Source organism: Pogona vitticeps, chromosome 2, assembly GCF_051106095.1.
Source record: "Pogona vitticeps strain Pit_001003342236 chromosome 2, PviZW2.1, whole genome shotgun sequence".
Lineage (NCBI taxonomy): Eukaryota > Metazoa > Chordata > Lepidosauria > Squamata > Agamidae > Pogona > Pogona vitticeps.
The window spans coordinates 9,117,592-9,142,114 of NC_135784.1; the positions used below are offsets into that span (position 1 = coordinate 9,117,592).

A 24,523-nucleotide genomic window follows, 5' to 3' on the forward strand; every position below is an offset into this window, starting at 1 on the left:
ACCCTTCTTAATCGCTCGACACTGCGGCCTGATGTTTTTTCTGGTCATTCCTGTGTCCAGCTTTTCACTCCCTTATCTCTGCTTTTCCTCATAAGCAGGACAAAGATTGATAGCACTCAGAAAACAAGCCGTCTTTAACAGTTCATTTAGCTGTTCAACTTCTCTAGCATTCCTTCTGGACGAAAGCAAAAGTACATTCTTCAGATTATCAGGGAGACTTTTACAATTTAAAAAACACTTCTATCTCTACTTGAAGTTTTCATAAAGAATTTAAACAAGTTTACTGACATTTCCATTTTTTAAAAAAGGATTTATCACCCTATTTTACATTCCATAGGGTGAGGAGGCAAGGGTTTAGCTGTGCATCCCGGCTGACGGAAGTGACGTCTTTTCTTTTTCCTCCCTCAGGTCACAGAAATGAGAAAGAGAATCATAAGGAGCCACTTTTTCTGCCACTGAAAAGAAGCAGATGTGGAGCAGGAAATAAAACAATGGGAAACCCAAAAGGCAGAAAGGAAGTCAGCCAAGGAAAGAGGAAAACACATCCAGCCTCCCGGGCTGTTGATGTTTGAGAATTCCTGACCATATGGGGAAAAAAAGACTGAGTTTCACATCAACAGAAATACACTCACACGTATCTCAGACTTGAAGAAAAAGCAGAGACTGCTTGAGGGGGGAAGCCAAAGAGCATGGAACAGGAAAACAGCGTAACTATGAATAATACTTCTATTTCACCTGAAAAAATCCTGACCAAAAAATGCTTACAGAATGGAGAGAGCTTTTGTAACCTGAATGCACATCAACGAATTCACACTGGGGAGAAACCATATAAATGCATGGAATGTGGAAAGAGATTCAATCACAACAGTTCCCTGGGTTCCCATCAAAGAACTCACACTGGGGAGCAACCATATAAATGCATGGACTGTGGGAAGAGCTTCACTAAGAGTGGTACCCTTAGGTCACATCAAAGAACTCACACTGGGGAGAAACCATATGAATGCATGGAATGTGGAAAACGCTTCAGCCAAAGCAGTATCCTCAGTAGACATGGAACAGTTCACACTGGAGACAAACCATATAAGTGCATCGATTGTGGAAAGGGCTTCAGTCAGAGCGGTGCCCTGAGTGCACATCAAAGAATTCACAAAGGAGAGAAACCATATAAATGCATGGAATGTGGGAAGAGCTTCAGTCACAGCAGTCACCTGAGTTCACATCAAAGAACTCACACTGGGGAGAAACCACATAAATGCATGGAATGTGGAAAGAGCTTTAGCCAAACCAGTATCCTGAGCAGACATCTACGAATTCACACGGGGGAGAAACCTTATAAATGCATGAAATGTGGAAAGAGCTTTAGTGAGAAAAAGACCCTCTGTACACATATACGAACTCACACAGGGGAGAAACCATATAAATGTATAGAATGTGGAAAAACCTTCAGTTGCAACAGTAGCCTTCACTCACATCGAAGAATTCACACTGGGGAAAAACCATATAAATGCATGGTGTGTGGAAAGAGCTTCAGTGGCAGCAGTAACCTTACTTTACATCAAAGAATTCACACTGGGGAGAAACCATATGAATGCATGGAATGTGGGAAGAGTTTTTGTGACAGCGGATCATATACTAAACATCAAAGAACCCACACTGGGGAGAAACCATATAAATGCATGGAATGTGGAAAGAGCTTCAGTCGCAGCAATATCCTTAGTTCACATCAAAGAATTCATACAGGGGAGAAACCATATGAATGCATGGAATGTGGGAAGCGCTTCCGTCAAAGCGCTAACCTTAGTTTACATCAAAGAACCCACACAGACGAGAAACCATATGAATGCATGGATTGTGGAAAGTATTTCAGTACCAACAGTAGCCTCATGTTACATCGAAGAACACACACTGGGGAGAAACCATATAAATGCATGGAATGTGGAAAGTATTTCAGTAGCAGCGGTAGCCTCATGTTACATCGAAGAACACACACTGGGGAGAAACCATATAAATGCATGGAATGTGGAAAGTATTTCAGTACCAATAGTAGCCTCATGTTACACCGAAGAACGCACACTGGGGAGAAACCATATAAATGCATGGAATGTGGAAAGAGTTTTAGCCAGAGTGGTATCCTCAGTAGACATCTAAGAACTCACACAGGGAAAAACCACATAAATGCGTGAAATTCACCTCAGGGGTCATGAAAGAACCCACACAGGAGAAACCATATAACTGCATGGAATGAGCTGCAGTTTCATCAGTAGCCTTTGTTTACATCAAAGAACTCATTACAGAGGAGAAAGTATATAGTGAATGAAAGGTTTAAAATCATCAGCAAGAGCAGTAGTCTTACTGGACATGAAACAGATCCAGGGGCAAAACCACACAGGGGAAAAGGATTGGAATAGGAATAGTAAAAGGAATGTGAGAAGAGCTACAATACTAGTGGAAACCTTACTAAATATCAAAAGAGTGACTGTTATTTCTCATATATAAGAGAAGTGACCTTACTGAGGACGACAGAGCACACCCAGCACCGAAACCACACCACTTCAGTGAAATCTGGAAAGACCTAGAGTCCCAATAGAAACCTTATTAAATGTCAAAGGAGAAAGTGTGTAGTTGAAATATATGGAAAGCACTCATGTTTAGGTATGTGGAACTTTGAAACATTCTGTTAATGAAGGAAATGTATTTGACATCATAGAAAAAAAACAGAGAAAATTTGAATAATGTATCAGGCTTGGGTGGTTGTTTCCTGGAAGAATGATTTATTTATTTCTTTATTTATTTGATTTATACCCCGCCCATCTGGTCTAAAAGACCACTCTAGGCGGCTTCCAATATAGTAAAATCAGTGAAATAATATAAAAAACACAAACAATTACATAAATCATATTGTAATAAACAGAATACAATAATAGAATAGAAAATACATAAGGAGAGAATAAACAGAAAAGTCAGATATTAACTGGAGGGAAGGCCTAAATGTAAAGCCATGTTTTTAATTGACTTTTAAAAGTGTCCAAAGTGGGGGCTGCACGGATCTCAGGAGGAAGATTGTTCCAGAGGCGAGGAGCCACCGCCGAGAAGGCCCGGTTTCATGTCCTTTCTTTCCAGGCCTCCCTCGTCGTTAGGCTCCTCAGCCTCACCTCCTGGCTCATGTGGGTGATCCGAGTAGATCTAGGTGGAAGAAGGCATTCCGTCAAGTATCGAGGTCCTAAACCGTTTAGGGCCTTATGTGTAAGCATTAACACTTTGAAGTCAATGCAGAAACAGATGGGTAGCCAATGCAGCATGGCCAGAGTAGGAGAGATATGTTGGCATTTTCTCACTCCAGTGAGGAGTCTGGCCCCCGCATTCTGCACCACCTGAAATTTCTGCATCAGCTTCAAAGGGAGCCCCACGTAGAGCGTGTTACAGTAGTTTAATCTAGAGATTACGAGCGCATGCACTAAGGTAGTGAGCGCCCCCATGTCTAGGTAAGGTCGCAGCCGGGCAGTCCGCCAAAGGTGGAAAAAGATGATGATGATGATGTCACGTTCCGTTTTCTTTTTCAGGAGAAGCCAGGTTGCTAATTTAGATGGGCAAAACTGAACCTTTTGTTGAAATGTTTTTTTTCCTGGTGAAGCACTAGATTGTAGGGAAAGCGTCCCAGAGGGAGATCACAGCTGCGAAACAAGGATATCTGAAATCAGGATCTGAAGGCCTTAGGAATGGACCTCAACAGATGGGAAACCTTGACATCTGAGTCTTCAGCCTGGAGGCAGTTGGTGCAGCATGGCCTCCCATTTTGAAGAGACCCTTATCCAGCAGGCCGAGGCAAAGAAACCAGGAAAATCAGGGAGCTGGACAAGGGACAGATTGTATTTGTCTTCAGTGTGGAAGGGATTGTCACTGGAATTGGCCTTCTCAGCCACACTAGACGTTGAGGAAAACAGAAAATCTGTATTATGGAGATCTGTTTCAGTTATATAAATATAGATAGGACAACAAGCTCCTGTGAATACAGTTATTGTCTTTAAGTGGCTTAAAAATTCTACCAGTGTATATTCATTAGGGTTATGCCCAGGTATCTCATTATGAAACAAATTGTGCAGTTTAATTGCAAAATGAACTGCAAAAAACCCTCAGACCTGAATGTGCAACTGTGCCCATGGAACTATTTTCTAGATGTGACTTCCTCTTCAGGGCCACAACAGCTCATGCAACCGCATGTTATGCAAGTGTAGCTACTCAGTGCAATTTTGGCCACTAATAGATGGACCATAAGCCCCAGTGATAAGTAGATATTGGCATCTTAGATACCTTATGATTGAACAGATTGATCTCTAAATGTTAAAAGTTGCTCAGAGGTCCAATTGGACACGAGTGAGACTGAATTAGAGGTGGAATATGCCAGAAGTGACCACTTATTTGGAATACAATAAATATTACAGAGTAACGTTCAGCCGTTTCCTAACACACATTCTTCCTAACCCCAGACTTTTCCCATGATTTCAGTTTCTTGCTGTCAGCAGTCTCTAGAATCTTGACCTCCTAGCCCTGAAATCCATTTGCACTTATGGTGCTGTTTATCGGGGCGTCTTGGCACCTCATGTTCGAGTCACAAGTCTGAGGCTTGGGACTCAGGACTTGGAATTCAGGAAAGCTTTTGATAGAGTGCCCCATGATATTCTAATTTTAAGAATTAAAATTTTAATTTTAAGAACCAATTAAAAATGTGGATGTATAGGCAGGCCTTCCCTTCCAGTTAATTCCTGTCCTCTTTCCTTTTTTTCCTCTTTATTTGATTTATTTTTATTTTTCCCATCTTGTAGAATCATTTAATTAATTAATTGTTATAATTTTTTTTAGAACTTGTTATCCTTATGTTGTAAGCTGCCTAGAGTGGGTGGGGTATAAATCAAATAAATAAAAATGAATAATTAGCAAACTGCATTTGGGCTGAATAGAAAGACTTGCGCCTCCTGCTGCCCTCCCCCACTATCATCTGCCTTCCTGCCGCTGCCTGTGACTGCTTTCCCTAACATATGTGCTGACCAGCTGTCAGGCTAGAGCATCACCAGGGAACTTACAGGAAGAGGCAGGTTGGAGGATCTGTCCTCTGATGTGCTATATATGAAGATGGCAGCGGTGGCAACAGGTTGGCTTATGGACTTGACAATGCAACTCGGGCGAATGAATCCCAAGTCACAAATCGCCCCAGAAGTCCAGTTTGACAGTGAGTTGCGAGTTCCCATTATCTTCTGTTTGCCAACCTTTGTGTCATTAATCTCATTGAGAAAACCCACTTCATCAGGACATTTAGAACTATTATGGAAAATCACATGGTCAAGAGAAGAAAAACATTAATATTTCTCTTTGTGAAGCAGAGCTAGCAGTGTGTTTGGACTGAGTGTGATGAGTCCCATAATCATAGGTCATAGCTCATAGGCATCCTTCAGTCTCGAGAGATTATGGTAACATGCTCTGAATCGAGGAGTGTCCTCTCCAGAGCATGAAGCCCGGGTAAGGTAATATGGAGGATGGGCTGTTACCCAAGCAGCACATCCCCCTCTCCACATTGCTGAAATGGTCCATTGGAAAGGCAAGAGCCAATACAACTGGTTCCAGCAATGTCGCAGGAGTTGGCAGAACGACACATGCTGCCTTCGGGACTCCAACTCCGGATTTTGCCTCGAGGTTAACTCCTGAAGCCTTTTCCATGAGTGGATATAGCCACAAGGCAGTGGGGGTTTGAAATTGGAGTTTTCCTTCTCCTAATAGACCCAGAAAAAAAGGAGTGGATGTCCAAATCACAAGGGCGAACCTTTTTATGGAGAAGTAACTGGAGCAGCAGCATGTCTGCTCTTTTGGGGAAATTCAACAGCTCCCAGCAGATCTAACAACAGTTGCAGGAGGAACTGGAGGTCAGAAAATCAAGAGGACAGGCAAGTCTTTCTGGCTCCTCTGCCCCCATATTTGTTGCTGGCTGATTCAGCTGAGCTGGTCCTAAGAGGAGAGACTCAGATGTTGCCACACCAACACAACATTGGGTTCTCAATTTCCATTTCATTCTCAGGGGTCCATCTTTAGAGCTCTATATGTGAATGCTAGCTTTCTTTGGTTCACATACTGTATGAAATGCTGCCATGGGTGCAAAAGAACTGAGGATTGAGAGATGGGGATTCTAGATAAATACTGGTAAGCAATAAATTTAGAGAGGAAAAATTAAAAGTTGGGGAAAATTAGCACAGAATCTGTTGTCTGAGAACATAATTCGTAACTCCAGTTGAGGCCTTGAATTGGTGCACCTCTACTATCCTAAGGACAACAAACTGAGACTGGTAACTTTGGCAAAATGTATCTCCCTTTTTCCCCTTCTTTCCCTGTACTTCACAATGGAAAGTGGAAAGCTGTAGGAGAAGAGGATTGAACATGAGAGTGGTTGAATCAAAAAAGATCAACTGCCTTTTCCAGGATCTGAGCAGGAATATTATTAATAGAATCTCTGGAGATCTCTGCAGGGCACAAAAGAGCACATGTGTATATTACCTTCTGAGCGTAGGAGGGCCAAGATAGCAGAAATATATTCCTTTACTTTCCTCCTTCATTTCTCTCATCATCCAGACTAATACTAAACCCACTTTATGCCAACTATTCAATCTCATCAGGATCCTTTTATACCTTTCCTCCTATCTGTGTCATTGGAAGCTCACAGATTTCATACCACTTTCTCCCCTCTAAATGTGCCAATGTGGAGAACCTGATGAGGATACCTGATTCCCCCAGGAGTCAGTGATTCATTATACCTGATGTTATGCCTGTAAAGGGTTAATTCCAGAATGAAACCAGAAAATCAGTAACATGTTTTTCCAAACTCAAATTGGTATCTCATTATAAGACTTTCTTTTCATAGAATCATAGAAAAGTGATGATGGAAGGGGCCTACAAGGCTGTCAAGACCAACCCTATGGTCAATGCAGGAAATCAAAGCATATCTGCCAGGTGATTCTCTCAGTTTTTCTTAAAAGCCTCCAGTGTTGGAGCACTCACCAACTCCTGAGGTAACTTGATTCACTTTTTGTTGCAGTAATGCCAGAACGTGTTAATTCTGTACAAATTCCATTTATCTGGATTCCATACTTAGAAATTGCAAATCCAGAATTATATTTTATTATTTATTTAATTTATATTTATTTATTTATTTAATTTATATGCCGCCCACTCTACCCAAAGGTCTCTGGGCGGCTTACAACAATTAAAATTCAATGGAATAAAATAAAATGATTAAAATACAATTAAAATACAATTAAAATTGCCATCATTAAGACCCACAGTTAATGTTATTTCAATTAAAAGCCTTCTGGAACAGGAAGGTTTTGACCTGGCGCCGAAATATCATCAGTGTCGGCGCCAGGCGAATTTCAGTTGGGAGGGCGTTCCATAGTCTGGGGGCAGCTGCCGAGAAGGCCCTTTGTCTACAAGCCATCCCTCTTACCTCCTTGAGGGATGGCTCTTTCAAAAGGGCCCCCTGGCTAGATCTTAACAGCCGGGTAGGCTCATATGGAAGGAGGCGGTCCTTCAAGTATCCAGGGCCCAAGCCGTTTAGGGCTTTATATGTCAAAACAAGCACTTTGAATTGGGCCCGGACAGCAACTGGTAACCAGTGTAAATTATACAGAATCGGCTTGATGTGCTCTCTGGCGGCCCCACCACTCACCAGCCGCGCAGCTCGATTCTGAACCAGTTGCAGTCGCCGGACCGTCTTCAAAGGCAGCCCCACGTAGAGCGCATTGCAATAATCAATACGAGATGTTACCAGTGCATGTGTAACTGTCATGAGACTCCACTCGTCCAGGTAGGGCCGTAGCTGGTATAATTTCCGCAGCTGAAGGAAGGCACCCCTGGCCACCGAGTCCACCTGAGCTTCCAAAGTTAGACTGGGGTCCAGGAGCACCCCCAGGCTGCGGACCCTGTCCCTTAGGGGGAGTGTAACCCCATTCAGGACAGGGAAGTGGCCCTCCAACCTGTCCGGCGAAGCACCCACTAACAGCACTTCCGTCTTGTCTGGATTGAGTTTCAATTTATTAACCCTCATCCAGTCCATTATCAGGTCCAGACACGAGTTCAGCACAGAAACCGCCTCACCTGGATTGGTGGAAAACGAGAGGTAGAGCTGAGTGTCGTCAGCATATTGCTGACTCCTCAGCCCAAACCTCCTGATGACCTCTCCCAGCGGTTTCATGTAGATGTTAAACAGCATGGGGGACAGTATTGAGCCCTGAGGAACCCCATGACATAAATGCCATGGGGCAGAGCAACTGTCCCCCAGCACCACCCTCTGGATACGGTCAGCTAGGAAGGAGCGGAACCACCGTAAAACAGTGCCCCCAACTCCTAACCCAGCCAGCCTATCCAGAAGGACACCATGGTCGATGGTGTCGAAAGCCGCTGAGAGGTCCAGGAGTATCAACAGGGTCACACTCCCCCTGTCTCTCTCCCGGCAAAGGTCATCATACAGGGCGACCAAGGCTGTCTACCAAAACCCGGCCTGAAACCCGACTGAAATGGATCCAGAAAATCCGTTTCATCCAGCAGCGCCTGGAGTTGCCCGGCCACAACCCGCTCCAACACCTTGCCCAAATAAGGGAGGTTTGCCACTGGTCGGTAGTTGACCACCAGCCTTGGGTCCAGGTTAGGCTTTTTAAGGAGTGGTCAAATTACCGCCTCTTTCAAGGCGGTAGGGACCACTCCCTCTCTCAGAGAGGCGTTCACGGCCTCCTGGACCCAAGTGCGAACCCCCCTGGCAGATCTTCCAATTAGCCAAGATGGGCAAGGGTCGAGCGGCGTGGTGGTAGAACGGACAGATCCAAGCACCCTGTCCACATCCTCGGGTCTCAACAATTGAAACTCATCCATTAAAGTTTGACCTAAGCACGGCACACTGGACACATCTTCCGATTTTGCAGTAACAGTGGAGTCCAGCCCACTGCGAATCTGAGCGATTTTTTCCTCAAAATGAATAGCAAACTCATCACAGCGAGCTGATGAGCAGTCCGGGACCTCCACCGGGTTTCCCGGTTGAAGAAGATCCCGGACCACCCGAAACAGCTCTGCTGGACGACATTCTGAGGAAGCAATGCGGCTGGAGAAATATTGCCGTTTCGCCAGCCGTATTGCCACGAAATAGGCCCGATAATGGGCTCTAAGTCGTGTTCGATCAGATTCCCAGCGGGACTTCCTCCACCTGCGCTCTAGCCGTCTCCCCTCTCGCTTCATCGCCCGCAGTTCAGAAGTATACCAGGGAGCTGTCTGGGCTCGGCGAGCAGGGAGAGGGCGCTTAGGCGCAATCGTGTCAACCGCCCGGGTCATCTCCCTATTCCATAGGGTGACCTGAGCTTCGACAGGAGCGCCAACCATATCAGACGGATACTCCCCCAGAGCATTCAGGAATCCATCTGGATCCATAAGTCTCCGAGGGCGGATCATCTTAATAGATCCCCCACCCTTGCAGAGGGAAGAAGAAGCTAATAGACTAAACTTGACCAGGAAGTGGTCTGACCATGACAATGGGGTCACAACCAGCCCCTCCACATCCAAACCACCATCTTCCAGTCCCGTTGTGAAAACAAGGTCCAAGGTGTGGCCCTTCTCATGTGTCGGGCCGATGACACATTGAGACAGTCCCATGGTTGTCATGGCGGCCATGAAGTCCTGAGCCGCCCCGGTCAAGGCAGCCTCAGCATGGATGTTGAGGTCCCCCAGCACCAGCAGCCTGGGAGTCCTCAACACCAGGTCCGAGACTGCCTCCGTCAGCTCAGGTAGGGAGACTGTTGGTACGCAGCAGGGTGGGCGGTACACCAACAGAATCCCTAATCTGTCTCGTGAGCCCAACATACAATACAGGCCCTCAAGACCTCCTCTCAAAGGGACAGGAAGCCTGGTCAAGGAGATAGAACTCCTATAGACTATAGCAACTCCCCCTCCCCGACCCTCCGAGCGACACTGGTGCTGGACTGAGTACCCAGGAGGACACAGCTGGGAGAGGGGGACACCACCTTCCTCTCCCACCCAGGTCTCAGTAATGCACGCCAGGTCAGCACCCTCATCCAGAATTACATCATGGATGAGGGCAGTTTTATTTTGTACTGACCTGGCGTTCATCAACAGCACCGTGTGGCTCGAGGGTTTGCTGATATGGTCGCCTGATACCATTTGGTTGGAGGTAGGACTAGAAGAGGGGATAGATGTAAGATATCTAACCTCTCTTCTCCTACGCGGGCATGTTCTACCCCCACCGCCATTCCTTCCCCTACCCAGCACCACCTCAATGGCTGCCCCCTCCAACGCCCTCCCCCCTTCCTGTTCCATCAGGTCCACTGTGGGTCTCTATGCAACCTGATGGCAATTAATAATACTAACAGTTAAAACAAACAAACAAGAACAAACCCACACACCCTTCTAATGCCCCTTCTCCCCTCCCAGCCAGGTGGCTGGTGTTGAGGAAGGGGTGGGTTTGTCCAAAGCAGCAGCACCAGCAGCAGCAGGGTCTCGGTCCTGAAAGGCAGGGGAGCGCAAGCCAGAAATTCTCCCAGACACGTCTCTCACCCGTGCCTGGGGACGGCAGATATTGCAGGCAGCTCCCCCGACGTCAGGAACGCTGGTCTGTGAGGGCCCTGGCACAAGCTTCCGGCTTTTATGGTCTCCCTCCCTCCCAGCCAGGTGGCTGATGTTATGGAAGGGGGTGGGATGGCCTGAAGCAGCAGGAGCAGTAGCAACAGGGTCCCAGTCCTGAAAAAGGCCGGGGAGCGCAAGCCAGAAATTCTCCCAGACACGTCTCTCACCCGTGCCTGGGGACGGCAGATATTGCAGGCAACTCCCCCGACGTCAGGAACGCTGGTCTGTGAGGGCCCTGGCACAAGCTTCCGGCTTTTATGGTCTCCCTCCCTCCCAGCCAGGTGGCTGATGTTATGGAAGGGGGTGGGATGGCCTGAAGCAGCAGGAGCAGTAGCAACAGGGTCCCAGTCCTGAAAAAGGTCGGGGAGCGCAAGCCAGAAATTCTCCCAGACACGTCTCTCACCCGTGCCTGGGGACGGCAGATATTGCAGGCAACTCCCCCGACGTCAGGAACGCTGGTCTGTGAGGGCCCTGGCACAAGCTTCCGGCTTTTATGGTCTCCCTCCCTCCCAGCCAGGTGGCTGATGTTATGGAAGGGGGTGGGATGGCCTGAAGCAGCAGGAGCAGTAGCAACAGGGTCCCAGTCCTGAAAAAGGCCGGGGAGCGCAAGCCAGAAATTCTCCCAGACACGTCTCTCACCCGTGCCTGGGGACGGCAGATTTTGCAGGCAACTCCCCCGACGTCAGGAACGCTGGTCTATGAGGGCCCTGGCACAAGCTTCCGGCTTTTATGGTCTCCCTCCCTCCCAGCCAGGTGGCTGATGTTATGGAAGGGGGTGGGATGGCCTGAAGCAGCAGGAGCAGTAGCAACAGGGTCCCAGTCCTGAAAAAGGCCGGGGAGCGCAAGCCAGAAATTCTCCCAGACACGTCTCTCACCCGTGCCTGGGGACGGCAGATATTGCAGGCAGCTCCCCCGACGTCAGGAACGCTGGTCTATCAATGACAGCCTTGCAGTTGTGAGGTTAAAAACAGGGACATACGTTTAAATCCAAGTCATGCAGTTACATAAACAATGTAGGCTTACTTAAACTATATTCTTGCAACTTGTGAAAAGATGCAGGTATTGAAACATTGGTTACAGGCAAAGTTTGAGCCATACTTGAATCAAAGATACAATACTGTAGCATGAAGGCATGGGAGCTCACGCCCTACAAAGGCAGAACTAATGAAATAATGAGAAATGGGTGAAGTGCCAGGTGATTGAAGGAGGGTTAATGCTATCCCTTTCTTCAAAAAGGGCACAAAAAACAAAGGAGGAAACTACAGACCAGCCTGACAAATCCTGTGTGTGGCAGGATTTGTTTTTGAGTTTTTCATCAGGTAACCTCCCTGATATAGGAAATGCTGTAGACACTGTATATCTTTACTTCAGCAAAACTTTTCACAAAGTGCCGCATGATTTGATTAGCAAGCTAAGTAGGTGTGAGCTGGATAGAACTGTCAGGTGAATACACAGTCGGCTACAGAATCATACATGATAGGTGATGACTAATGGCTCCTTCTCAAACTGGGAGGAGGTAACAAGTGGGGTACCAGGACTCAGTCCTGGAACCTAAATTCAACAGAGCCCTCCTATAAAGATGCCAGATAGATTAGATTGGGTTTTGGGCTAGAAGAATGGTCAGGAGTACTGAGAGCATTTCAACAAGGAATCAGAACCACTCATTGACATTTCAACTGACTCAACATTAGCAGTAAGCAATATACGCTCAAATTTTCAGCCCCGCTGGTTGGGGCTTTGCCTCTCCCCCCCCCCCCACTCATGGGGTTCCTTTGTGACCGGAACCAAAGGAGCTGAAAACAGTTAAAGATGAAAGCTGTTCAGAGGGAAGGTTTCCTTAGAGGAAACCTTAGAAGTAAAGGTTCAGATCTTGGCCACTGATTGAGCTGTGGTGCCAAACTGAAGGTGAATACCCAATGATAAGTAAGAGAGCATTGTATGCTTTGATCCAGTGATGAAGTCAAAACATAATTTAAAATTAACATTGAACAAGAAATGTGTGTTGCAATCTGCATAACGGCAAGATTTGATGTGTAACGTAAAGAAAAACAAGCAAATCCATCTCACTAGGATTTTTAATAGAAATGTAGCCATTTTCTAGCTTTCTAAAATTTAGACTATTTTCCTGTTCGTTAAAATAAAAAAAAATTCTACAGAAGGTTTTAATTTTTAGTTTTGTTGTGTGGTTAATCTCAATTTCTAAGAAGGTTTTTAATCCCAGGAAAGCATTTTTAAACTTATATTAAATTGTTTCTTAACCAATCAAACATTTATTAAATAAATGTTATCTTTTCATTATGTTACATTCTATAACTATATATTTTCAGGAGGAAAAAATCGAATTACTAATCAGGCTGGGCTGATTCTCTCCAGTAACTGAAAGTATCACTTTGGGGGCCAAAACCAGTGAATGAAGGAAGCTAGGAGGTGAAAAATTTAGGAACCAGTGTTATAGGCCAACCCACCCTATTTCACTGCATCAAGTTGTACAGTAGCTTGAAGCTCCCTCCAAAATTTGGCAATAACTATTTTGGCTAATTAACAAGTAGCTCATTAAAAGTTTATAAAGTAGATTTGCATTGTCTCTTCCACAAAATAATCGCGGGGCTAACTCGAGATTTGACGAGGTATGCTCGAAATAATTTCCCTGGTGTCAAATAACACTTCTGGAACATAATTATAATTTTAGAATTGCAGAACTGGAAGTGACCCTATGGGTCATCGAGTCCAGCCCTTGTCGAGGCACAAGTGGGGAATCCAACATCCAACTCCTGACTCGGCAGCCAAAGGCATAAACTACTGAGCTATCCAGCAGTTCATCTTCAAGACTGATTCTTTAAACATAGTTGACACTCCCTTCAATGGAGATTTTTAATTTATGTTGGCCTGGTCTTTTAATGCAACAATCAACAAAGAAAGAGTATTAATTTTATTTTATTAGAAGAGCCTGCATGCAATGGCACACAATAGCTGGGGCGGTACAGTCCTAGAGAAGTTGACAATGGCCAATGACAGTGGTCTAAAGCTGGGTTCAGTATGTGACTTTTTATCTTCATTCCCCTTGAAAAAGAAGTCAAGGCAGCCCTTCATTCATTCATTCATGAACAAAGTTACTTCTGCATCAAACCGAAAACCAAAATCATTGTTTGCTTTTGCAATGTGAGAGCAGGGAGGAGCCAATCAGCTGATTCAACTCTGACAATATGGGGCAACAGATGTAGGCAGACGGATCGGCCTCACATCCAATGTAAATTTCACTCTTCCTGGGTGTTTCCCCAGCAGTTCTTTTCTGGATTTGTTGGTTTTCAATGATTAATCTTTTTGTTTTCTCATACTTGAAACTTGAATAAGAGGCCTAGGAGGACAATTATCACAGAATTGGCTATAAATGATTCACCTACTGAGGTACCACAGGCCTCCGGAGACCTCCTGCGGTGGACCAGGAGAAAATTCCTCATGCCAAGGCAGCTGTGGCAGTCCTTTTAAACATGTATAATAAAGATAAACCGGAAATATGGAGTGAGCTTTTTTTGTGAACAATCATCATGTTCCCTCCGTGCATGTTGTAGTAGACCAAGAGCATTCTTAATGTTGTGGAGCTGTTTCCAAAACCCTCATAAAAGTTTTGAGCCATGTGAGGTTTTCAAGAAGTGCTGTCGCTGCCCTGAGGAATTCCATGGCCTGGGGGAGGTATTGGATCCCAGGTAATCTGGGACGTTAGGTGCCTGAGGAGAGCATCTTGGGCATTGCTTTCCCTTGAGTAAATTTCCAGGGTTGATCTGGGTGTTCCAGAGGGATCTCCCGAATCCTAGCCTCCACCCCTGCAAAGGCCCCCCTCAGGGGAACGGCTCCTCGGAGGCAGCGTCCTCATCACTTCATAGCCGGCGGAGACTTAACCATCACCTTGGAGAACCCGGAAAACTGTTCTGCCCTCCCCCGCACCAGGAGGGAAGGGAAGCGTCCTGCGTGGAGAAAGGCGGTTAGTGGAAGAGGCAATGGGAACCCTTCCCTCTCCCTGGGCGCTTGCGCACAAAGGCATCGGCGCTTCTTCCCGCCTTCCCCCCAAATCCAAATTAAAATTCCACCAATCTATATTCATTGGGACCAATCTATATTCATGTCGTGATGTATGGAAGTGAGAGCTGGACCATAAAGAAAGCAGACCGCCGAAGAATTGATGCCTTTGAATTGTGGTGCTGGAGGAGGCTCTTGAGAATCCCCTGGACTGCAAGGAGAACAAACCTATCAGTTCTAAAGGAAATCAACCCTGAATGCTCACTTGAAGGACAGATCCTGAAGCTGAGGCTCCAGTACTTTGGCCATCTCATGAGAAGAAAAGAGTCCTTGGAAAAAACCTTGATGTTAGGAAGGAGTGATGGCAAGAGGAGAAGGGGACGACCGAGGATGAGATGGCTGGACAGTGTCTGCGAAGCAACCAACATGAACCTGACACAACTCCGGGAGGCAGTAGAAGACAGGAGGGCCTGGCGTGCTCTGGTCCATGGGGTCACGAAGAGTCGGACACGACTAAACGACTAAACACACAAACACATATTCATGGGGGGAGGGGTGTTATGCCCAAGCATTTGGTGGTTTTCACTGGACAGCTACTTGTGCAGCCAGCACTGGAATCTGACTGCATGTAGAACCACACAACAAACCGTGAACCGAACCAAATGAATGAACGGGCAACTGTCCCTATGGAAGCACTTCCTGGTGTTAAGAAATTTCTATTCAATCATGCCTAGCTGTGCTTAGTATCAGTAGTACCATTTTGTATTAGCTTGCCATGTTAGATGTTAAGAAACTTATGTGTAGGGAACAGTGACATTCTTCTCTGCTTTTAATTGTATTTATGGTATTATAATTTTACTCTCACTTCACTTTATGGTTTTTTATTTTCACACCTATATATTAATGCTGCTATTTGCTTTTTTGTTACTCTGTTGTTTTTTGTTATTTGTTGTAAACCGGCCAGAGTGGCTTTGGCTGCCAGATGGGCAATAAAATACTGTATAATAATAAATGGGAAGGTGATGAGACAGCAGAAAGAGAGAGAGGCCCAAAGAGACGTAAGAGGCCAGAAATCAGCTATATCATGTTAGCTATACTAGCTAGGTGAGGGTTGCAGATAAGGACAGTGATACGTGATGGGTATGGTATATAAACACTAGTGCACATCTGTAAACTCCGAGACATTAACCCACGTGTATTCCTTTATTCTGCAGAATAAATAAATAAAAAGCCCTTTCACATTTTTCTCCCACCTTGTAGGTAATTGGAAATTGGTTTACCAAGTTGTTTGAACTGTTAATTTTTGCAACCCTGGAACTTCTTTACTCACACACATGCTGACAAACTTTGTCTTGGTGGCGCTGTTGATTTCCCTTGATCTGCTTTTCATTGACCAGGAGTTCCTCTGTCTTGTCTAAATTGAGTTTTAGTTGATTCCCCTCATTCTGTCTGTTACTGACACCACACATGAATCTAAATCCAAAATGACTTCCTGGAATTAGACAGAAATGAGAGACAGGGTTGGGTGTCATCCTTGTACTAATGACATTGAATCCCAGAACATTTCCAGAGGGTGGATTGCAGCATGCCAGGACTTGTTGAAATTCTTCCCCTCAGGAAGCCATGAAGAGGAGAAATGGAGGGGGGCAGAAAGCAGAGTACAACTAAATCCACACAAAATATATAAAAATCACAAGTTCCCTTGAGGGAAGAACAGCTCTTCCCTGCGAGAAAAACAAAATACTCTCCTGAAGGGAAAACCTCAGGCAAATTCCCCTCAGAGGAGAGCCAGAAGTCCGGCCTGAGGGGAAGAAAGAGAAGAACCGCCTGATGTGGGAAAATGGCAGAGCCCCGCCCACCGCCCTCTCTAAACTGCCCCTCCAACTGCCAGGGAATGCAAAGCGCCTGCGCAGAGCAAGTGCTCAACGGCCGGGAGGCAGCGCCATCCTGCTTTCGCGCCTGCGCACGGAGGCTAAAGGAGTTCCCTGAGGAGGAAGCATCCGGAGTGGGGTGGCTGGTGGGAACGGCGCCGGTGTTTGCGGAGGGGGGTTGCCTTCGATCGGCCATTAAGCGCCTAAAACAAAAAAGCAACGAGCGAGAAGGTGATTGATCATCGAAAGGTGATTATTTGGTTGGCCTGAGGCGGCGTCCTTGTCGCTCTTCCTCCCTTCCCAACTTTTTTCTCCCACCCCCATTTTTGGCGGGTGAAAGTGGAGGCAGGAGGAAAGGGCCGGTCCTGAGGGGGAGGAGGAAGGCGGCGGCCGCTTCACGGTCCTTTTCCCTTTGAAGGTGGGGTGTGTGTGAGAGAGAGAGGACGACGAAGGGGGGGACTCTCACAGGCTTCCTTCTTTCCCCCACTTTCCACCCCTCCAATTAGCCCCCCCATCTAATGGTTAGCAAAAAAAAAAAATCCATGTAGGGTGGGGGTGGGATGAAGGAGGGTCTCCCCCATCCGGGTTTCCTTCCTCTCCGGTCTTTGCATGGGGGGGGGGGAACCTTCGCGCCCCCTCCTCCCCAACAAAAAAGAGGCGCAGGAAAGCCTTCCTCCCCCCCCGCTTTGTGCTTATGGGTCCCATTTTGAGAAGGGGAGAGGCGGGAGGAGCCATTTCCCTCAGCCCTGGCTCCCCAGGCGGGATCCGAAGACTTCCTTCCTGTGATGCTTTCTGCTGCTGCCCCCCCACAAACATTCATGGAAGGGGGGGAGAAAAAAAGCAGGTTTTTTTTTTTGCTGCGTCTCCTGCTTAGGTTATATTGTGTGTGGGGGGGGGAGAGAGACAGTATGTCTGGGGAGGGTCCAGATCCCATCCCTACAGCCAGGGGGAATCGCCCCTGCCCCTTCTGAGCAAGGCACCCGTCTGTGGGGGTGTGTGTGGATGGGGGGGTCATCCTTGGCTTTCTTGTGAGGAGACCCTCCCCCTTCCTCGATCCCTGAAATCCTGCCTATGCCCGTGGGGTTAAAAGGGAAAGGAGAAACATTATCTTGGGGGAATAACCCATATTTTTTCCTTCTCCAGGGCCTCACAGGAAATCTCTCACCCCACACTTTTTACTAAACCTTAGAAAAGCTAATTAAAGCTGACCTGTTCCTGGGTGGGAATCGGCCTCAGGGCGAGTGCAAGGAGGAAGAGGAGGTATGGCTGCAAAGTGGAGGTGGGGGGGCAAGGGGGGTAACCCATGGGCTTGGGAGGAGAGGATGGGGGTCCCCTGCCTGGGAGGAAGCTGGTCCAGGCACCTTCCCTGGGAGGTGCCATCTCCAGTGTCCTCTGAACATCATTTCCTTCTGTATACAGACAGACACACACACACATACATAGAGCTATTATTCTTAAGGAGGCCATGATTAACCTTCTTGTGCTGATGATCTGGACGAGAGCAAATCGGATCCATCTCAGGGCCAGATTCCAGGCTGGGGATCAGCTGCAGGAGAGCTGGGACATTTTCCAATCTTCCTAGCTGGAAGGCTTTCTTCTTATGTATACTAAGTTATTAATTACACTTTTACACCACCCTATGTGGCTGGCGTACAAGTGGCTGGGATCTGAAATTACAGCCAACAAAATCAAAAATTAACCCATAAATATATAGGCATAAAAATAGAAAAGGCATAATACTTTCTGCTGAAATGAAGATGGTTGCATTAAAATTAAAACCCACAGTATAACACTCCCAGTATCTACCTAGAATAACATGGTGAAGGCCATGGGAAGTGCTCACAGGTTTTAAAGTGAAAGGCCATTAAATGACTCCTGAAAATTCACATTTTTAAATTTTTTTCCAAAGGTCTGGGGGGGGAGGGTGTTGAGCGAACCGCCAAAGATAGCTTATACCAGCAGAAAGGCAGAAGAAAATGCCCCATTTGTAGTTCTGGGTTTCCTTGCCTTTCTTGCCATCACCACTTTCTGTAACAAGTGTGGTGAGGATATACAAGCCCATAATGATAAGAGTTTTTACCTCAGACCTTGAGATGCCCTTCCTCCTCCTCCTTCTCTCACCTTCCTCCTGTTTATTTGTAACCTCCCTTTCCATTGTCTTGCCCAAGAAGATGTAAAAAGGACAAAGACTCCTATCCTAAGGAAAAGTTTTTTGTTTCCTTTAGCCGAGAAGCCTCCAGATTGATGGGGATTCCCCCCCTTTTTTCCAGGCAGGACATGAGACCGAGCTGATCTCTTCTTGCTTTTCTCAAGATCAAAAGCAAAGAATAAAACTCCAATACGTTTGCAAGGCAGGTGAGGTCTCTTTTTAAAAAAATCAGAACCACCACTCTATGTATTTATTTAATTACAGCTGTACAATGAGCAGAATGCAAAATGGTTCTATAGCTTCGAGAAATATCTCAGATATTTTCTCCTCAATAGCAGGCAGCACCATAAACATTTGGGGGCACCGACCACCAGGACTTGCAAGATCCTTGTTGAGGGACAGAGAGGTCTTGGAGATGGCTGTGACGGCCTGTTCTTCTCGACCCTCACAATAGACTCTGTTGATGTGAAATCCCATTTTTCTAGGTTCACTTTGGTTCTGTCAACTTCAGCCTGTAGCCTGTGAAGTGACTCCCAAATAACCCAGTTATCTGTGTGATTAAGAACTAGATTTTGACACTTTTCCATCCATTTTAAGAGGTGGGTAGTTCTTTCCTCCCACATCAGAGCTCTGGCATTCTCTTCTTTTCTTTCAAGATCCACAGATACTTGGTTAACATTTTGCCTGGATTTTAATCTGGAGGAGAAGTGGGGGACGCAAAGAGTGGGTGTAAAATTAATGTAGTTGCGTTGAGACTTTCTCTGCTCTCTGTTGCCTCAGTTTCACCATCGCAGTGGGTGTAATGCCTGCTGGGTACTTCTCCCTTTGTCCACAGGGAGGGGTGTCAGGCCTCCAGGAACAATTCCACAACTTTCCTTCTTGTTTTGCATTTACTAGACAGCACTAAAGTGGAGGATTCACCTGTTAGTAATCTTTGGGCTAAGGGTGTCTTCCTGAGCTGGTTCCCAATACCTATTTGCCGTAGGATGTTACCTGTGGAGACTTTCTGTTTATAAAAGCATGGTTCCAGAAGCACCAAGGAATGCTTGCAAGGAGTGGATTAAGTAGCATCTTCCCAAACCATTGTGGGTATGAGTAACATGTGTCCCAATCCAGCTGTCTAAAACACAGCCTCTCTAGACATGTGCAGAGATTTTTTTCTTTTTCCTCCCAATTCCGCTCCGCCCAGCCCCACATTCATCAAGGAGCTCTCTCCTTTTTTTAAATACAATGAGTAGAACAGAGATGTCCAGCGCTCCATCTTGCCCGGTGAGATTCGACTCCTTTCACCCTGTAATGCCTGATTCTGTGGACAAGGTGCTTGACCACAAGGAGCCTCGTGACGCAGTGGTTAAACCGCTGTCCGTCTGTTTAGTCGTGTCCGACTCTTCGTGACCCCATGGACCAGAGCACGCCAGGCCCTCCTATCTTCCACTGCCTCCCAGAGTTGGGTCAAATTCATGTTGGTAGCTTCGCAGACACTGTCCAGCCATCTCATCCTCGGTCGTCCCCTTCTTGCCATCACACTTTCCCAACATCAAGGTTTTTTCCAAGGAGTCTTTTCTTATGAGATGGCCAAAGTGCTGGAGCCTCAGCTTCAGGATCTGTCCTTCCAGTGAGCATTCAGGGTTGATTTCCTTTAGAACTGATAGGTTTGTTCTCCTTGCAGTCCAGGGGATTCTCAAGAGCCTCCTCCAGCACCACAGTTCAAAGGCATCAATTCTTCGGCGGTCTGCTTTCTTTATGGTCCAGCTCTCACTTCCATACATCACGACAGGAAAAACCATAGCTTTGACTATTCGGACTTTTGTTGGCAAGGTGATGCCTCTGCTTTTTAAGATGCTGTCAAGATTTGTCATCGCTTTCCTCCCCAGAAGCAGGCGTCTTAATTTCGTGGCTGTTGTCTTTATCTGCAGTGATCATGGAGCCCAGGAAAATAAAATTTGTCACTGCCTCCATATCTTCCCCTTCTATTTCCCAGGAGGTGATGGGACCAGTGGCCATGATCTTCGTTTTTTTGATGTTGAGTTTCAGGCCGTTTTTTGCACTCTCCTCTTTCACCCACATTACAAGGTTCTTTAATTCCTCCTCACGTTCTGCCATCAGAGTGGTATCATCTGCATATCAGAGGTTGTTGATATTTCTTCCGGCGATCTTAATTCCGGCTTGGGATTCCTCCAGTCCAGCCTTTCGCATGATGTATTCTGCATATGATAAATAGGCTGGGGGACAATATACAGCCTTGTCGTACTCCTTTCCCAATTTTGAACCAATCAGTTGTTCCATAGCCAGTTCTAACTGTTGCTTCCTGTCCCATATATAGGTTTCTCAGGAGATAGATAAAGTGGTCAGGCACTCCCATTTCTTTAAATACTTGCCATGGTTTGCTGTGGTCCAGACAGTCAAAGGCTCTTGCATAGTCAATGAAGCAGAAATAGATATTTTTCTGGAACTCTCTGGCTTTATCCATAATCCAGTGCAAGTTAGCAATTTGGTCTCTAGTTCCTCTGCCTCTTCGGAATCCAGCTTGTACTTCTGGGAGTTCTCGGTCCACATACTGCTGAAGCCTACCTTGTAGGATTTTGAGCATAACCTTGCTAGTGTGTGAAATGAGTGCAATTGTACAGTAATTGGAGCATTCTTTGTAGACTGCCTTTCTTTGTAGACTGATCTTTTCCAATCCTCTGGCCACTGTTGGGTTTTCCAAACTTGCTGGCCTATTGAATATAGCACCTTAACATCATCATCTTTCAAGATTTTAAATAGTTCAATTGGAATGCCATCACCTCCACTGGCCTTGTTGTTAGCCAGGCTTTCTAAGGCCTGTGACGAACACGGGTTCGAAAACACACGTGTACGCTTGGACAGAGAGCAATCAGGAGTTTGCACATGCTAAAATGGGCTGAAGAGTCCAAATTCAGCCAGCCATGCTACAACACTCCTTCTCGCAGGTCTGCCCACATAAGAACACCTTGGTACTCTCAGATATTATTGTGAAAAGGTCAAGTGGGCTTTGTAGTCCTTAGACTTAACTTGCACCACTGACAGGACTCTAAGTAAGCTAGGCCGAGGCAGCACTCTCAGATGACCCTATGGCAAGTGTACTGTTCAGGAAACCAATTGAGTTTTATAATTCTTTATTTTATTAAAGAAAAAGCATGTTACTAAGCCAAATTAAACCAAAACAAATAATCTAGCATTGTGCTGTTTAGTTACACAGATGTAGTGAGGCAAAGAAAACATGAAAAATATAAAAGTATTCAAAAAGCCAAAAAGCCATTAAGAAGAATAAAAACAATTCCAGTCCAGGAAATCATTAGTAAACAAAATAATCCAAGTTGGTTATAACAAGGCTATAGTCCTCAGTGATACTATAGAATAAAAATCCCTAAACAAAAGTAAAAATCCATTATATGTCCCATAGTCCTTACTAAATTACAAGAGCATAGTCCATATGGAGTATTCCAAGAAAAAGAGTTCATAAAGTATATCCCATAGAACAGTCCATAGAAAATAGTCCATGCACAGTCCTTTTAGGAAAAATCCCATAAGTCCAAAAGTAATCCAGCAAAGCATAGAAACCAGTCCATATAGGTAGGCCACCAAACTCTCTCTCAAGACATCAGGGTAAGTCCCATATGGCTGAAATGTAGGTCACGAATCACTGAAAGGTCGGTCTTGGAAAGACAAAGTCCATAGGGAAAAAGTTCCTTTTTCCAGAGTAACTGGCAAGGGCCTAATGCACCTTCCCACGATGTCATCCAATCAGAGTTCGTTACTAGGCAAACAGTCCTGTTACATCACATGAATTCTTTCTCATACACAGCAGATGTTATTTGGGTTTATGGTGGTTTCTCAAAGAGTCACAACAAATCTATCTAATCACACAGTCCTTTCTCAGGCCTTCAGAATAACATTCTCTCTGCTCGCCTAGAAAACAACTTGTCAGCATAGCACAGATACTATATACAAAGAAACAAAATGGAACCTCTCTGGCTCACTTCATAATTACAAAACCCATATGCCTTTAAAAGATTTTAACTTAAAAACCCATCTCATCACAAGGCCCACTTGACTTCACTCTCCAGGATGTCTGGCTCAGGGTCAGCAACTACATTGTCTGGGTTGTCTGGGATATCCAAATCTTTCTGATATAATTCCTCTGTGTATTCTTGCCACCTCTTCTTGACGTCTTCTGCTTCTGTTAGGTCCCTCCCACTTTTGTCCTTTATCATGTCCATCTTTGCGCAAAATGTTCCTCTAATACAGTGGTGCCTCGCTTAACGAGCGCACCGTATAACGAAGAATCTGTATAGCGATCCCTTTTTGGGGATCGCTATACGGAGCTGCCCCAATCACCGCACTCGCTTTGCGACAATTGGGGCGTCCAGCAGCCATTTTGGAGCCGCCGATCAGCTGATGGGCGGCTCCAAAATGGCCGCCGGATGACCCGAAATGGCCCCCTATCAGTGTTTTCGCGCCCTCCCCTTGCTTACCGAGGTCGCGAAAACGCTGCGGGGTGGCATTTCGGGTCATCCGTGGCCATTAAAATGGCTGCGGACGACCCGAGATGCCCCTCCGCAGCGTTTTTGCGACCTCGGTAAGCAAGGGGAGGGCGCGAAAACACTGATAGGGGACCATTTCGGGTCATCCGGCGGCCATTTTGGAGCTGCCCATCAGATGATCGGCGGCTCCAAAATGGCCACTGGACCGCGAAAACATCGCTGGAGGGGTAAGTTTGGACGCTTATTGGAACGCATTAAACTAAGTTTAATGCGTTCCAATAGGCTTTCCTTGCCCCGTACAGCGATGTTTTCGCATAGCGAAGGTTAATCCGGAACGGATTAACCTCGCTATACGGGGCACCACTGTATCTCCAATTTTCCTGAACAGATCTCTGGTTTTTCCTTTTCTGTTATTTTCCTCTATTTCTTTGCATTGTTCATTTAAGAAGGCCCTCTTGTCTCTCTTTGCTATTCTTTGGAAGTCTGCATTCAAGTTTCTGTAACTTTCCCTGTCTCCCTTGCATTTTGCTTCCCTTCTCCTCTCTGCTATTTCTAAGGCCTCGCTGGACAGCCACTTTGCTTTCTTGCATTTCCTTTTCTTTGGGATGGTTTTTGTTGCTGCCTCCTGGACAATGTTACGAGCCTCTATCCAAAGTTCTTCAGGCACTCTGTCGACCAAATCTAGTTCCTTAAATCTGTTCTTTACTTCCACTGTGTATTCATAAGGGATTTGGTTTAGATTTTACGTTGTGACGTCCCTCTTTCACGTCACAATGGTCTGGACACTCTCTTATTCACACTTTATTTACACTGCCACCAACCACTCCTTCATAAGACTCTTCAGACAAAATGTATGATTTTAAAAAATAAAAACTTGTATTTTATTGATAACAACAGAAGGAATGGTACATCACTTTATCAACTAAAATAAAAAGGCAATCAGTAATAATAAAGTATCCCCTCATACACACTCTCTCTCAGACCTTAACTAACTCAGTACTTCATGCCCTAACTCAACTCTCACTCTAACTCTTAACTCTCAAAAATAAACTGACTCACATCATTCACTCCCCCCCCCTTATATACACAGCTCCACCTCCTGGAGTCCCACCTCCTGCTCTGCTATAGGCAGATGGGTTCCAGCATAACCATGATAGGCAGGTGGTGTCATCGCAGCCATCACAATATCTGAGTGGCCCAGTGGTTTTTCCTACTCTATTCAGTCTAAGATTGAATCAATCTGATTTCGATATTGCCCATCTGGTGATTTCCATGTATAGAGTCACCTCTTGTGTTGTTGGAAAAGAGTGTTTGTGATGACC

General features: G+C 45.8%; 2 protein-coding genes across 3 annotated transcripts in view; both read left to right on the forward strand.

Annotated features, from left to right (window-relative positions):
* LOC110070859 (uncharacterized) overlaps positions 1 to 14,175 on the forward strand; it is a 36,546-nt gene extending 22,371 nt beyond the window's left edge. For both annotated transcript variants that reach the window (XM_078387842.1, XM_072987631.2), the window contains one exon: positions 409 to 14,175. In XM_078387842.1, the coding sequence (XP_078243968.1) occupies positions 690 to 2,183 (1,494 nt within the window). In that variant the 5' untranslated portion in view covers positions 409 to 689 and the 3' untranslated portion in view covers positions 2,184 to 14,175. The remainder of the gene's footprint in view (positions 1 to 408) is intronic.
* Positions 14,176 to 16,648: 2,473 nt separating this feature from the next.
* The window catches only part of LOC144587412 (uncharacterized), a 39,332-nt gene continuing 31,457 nt past the window's right edge, over positions 16,649 to 24,523 (forward strand). Inside the window, 3 exon segments of the mRNA XM_078388002.1 lie at positions 16,649 to 16,796; positions 17,691 to 17,807; positions 18,773 to 18,902. The gene's annotated coding sequence lies outside the window, so the exon portion shown is untranslated.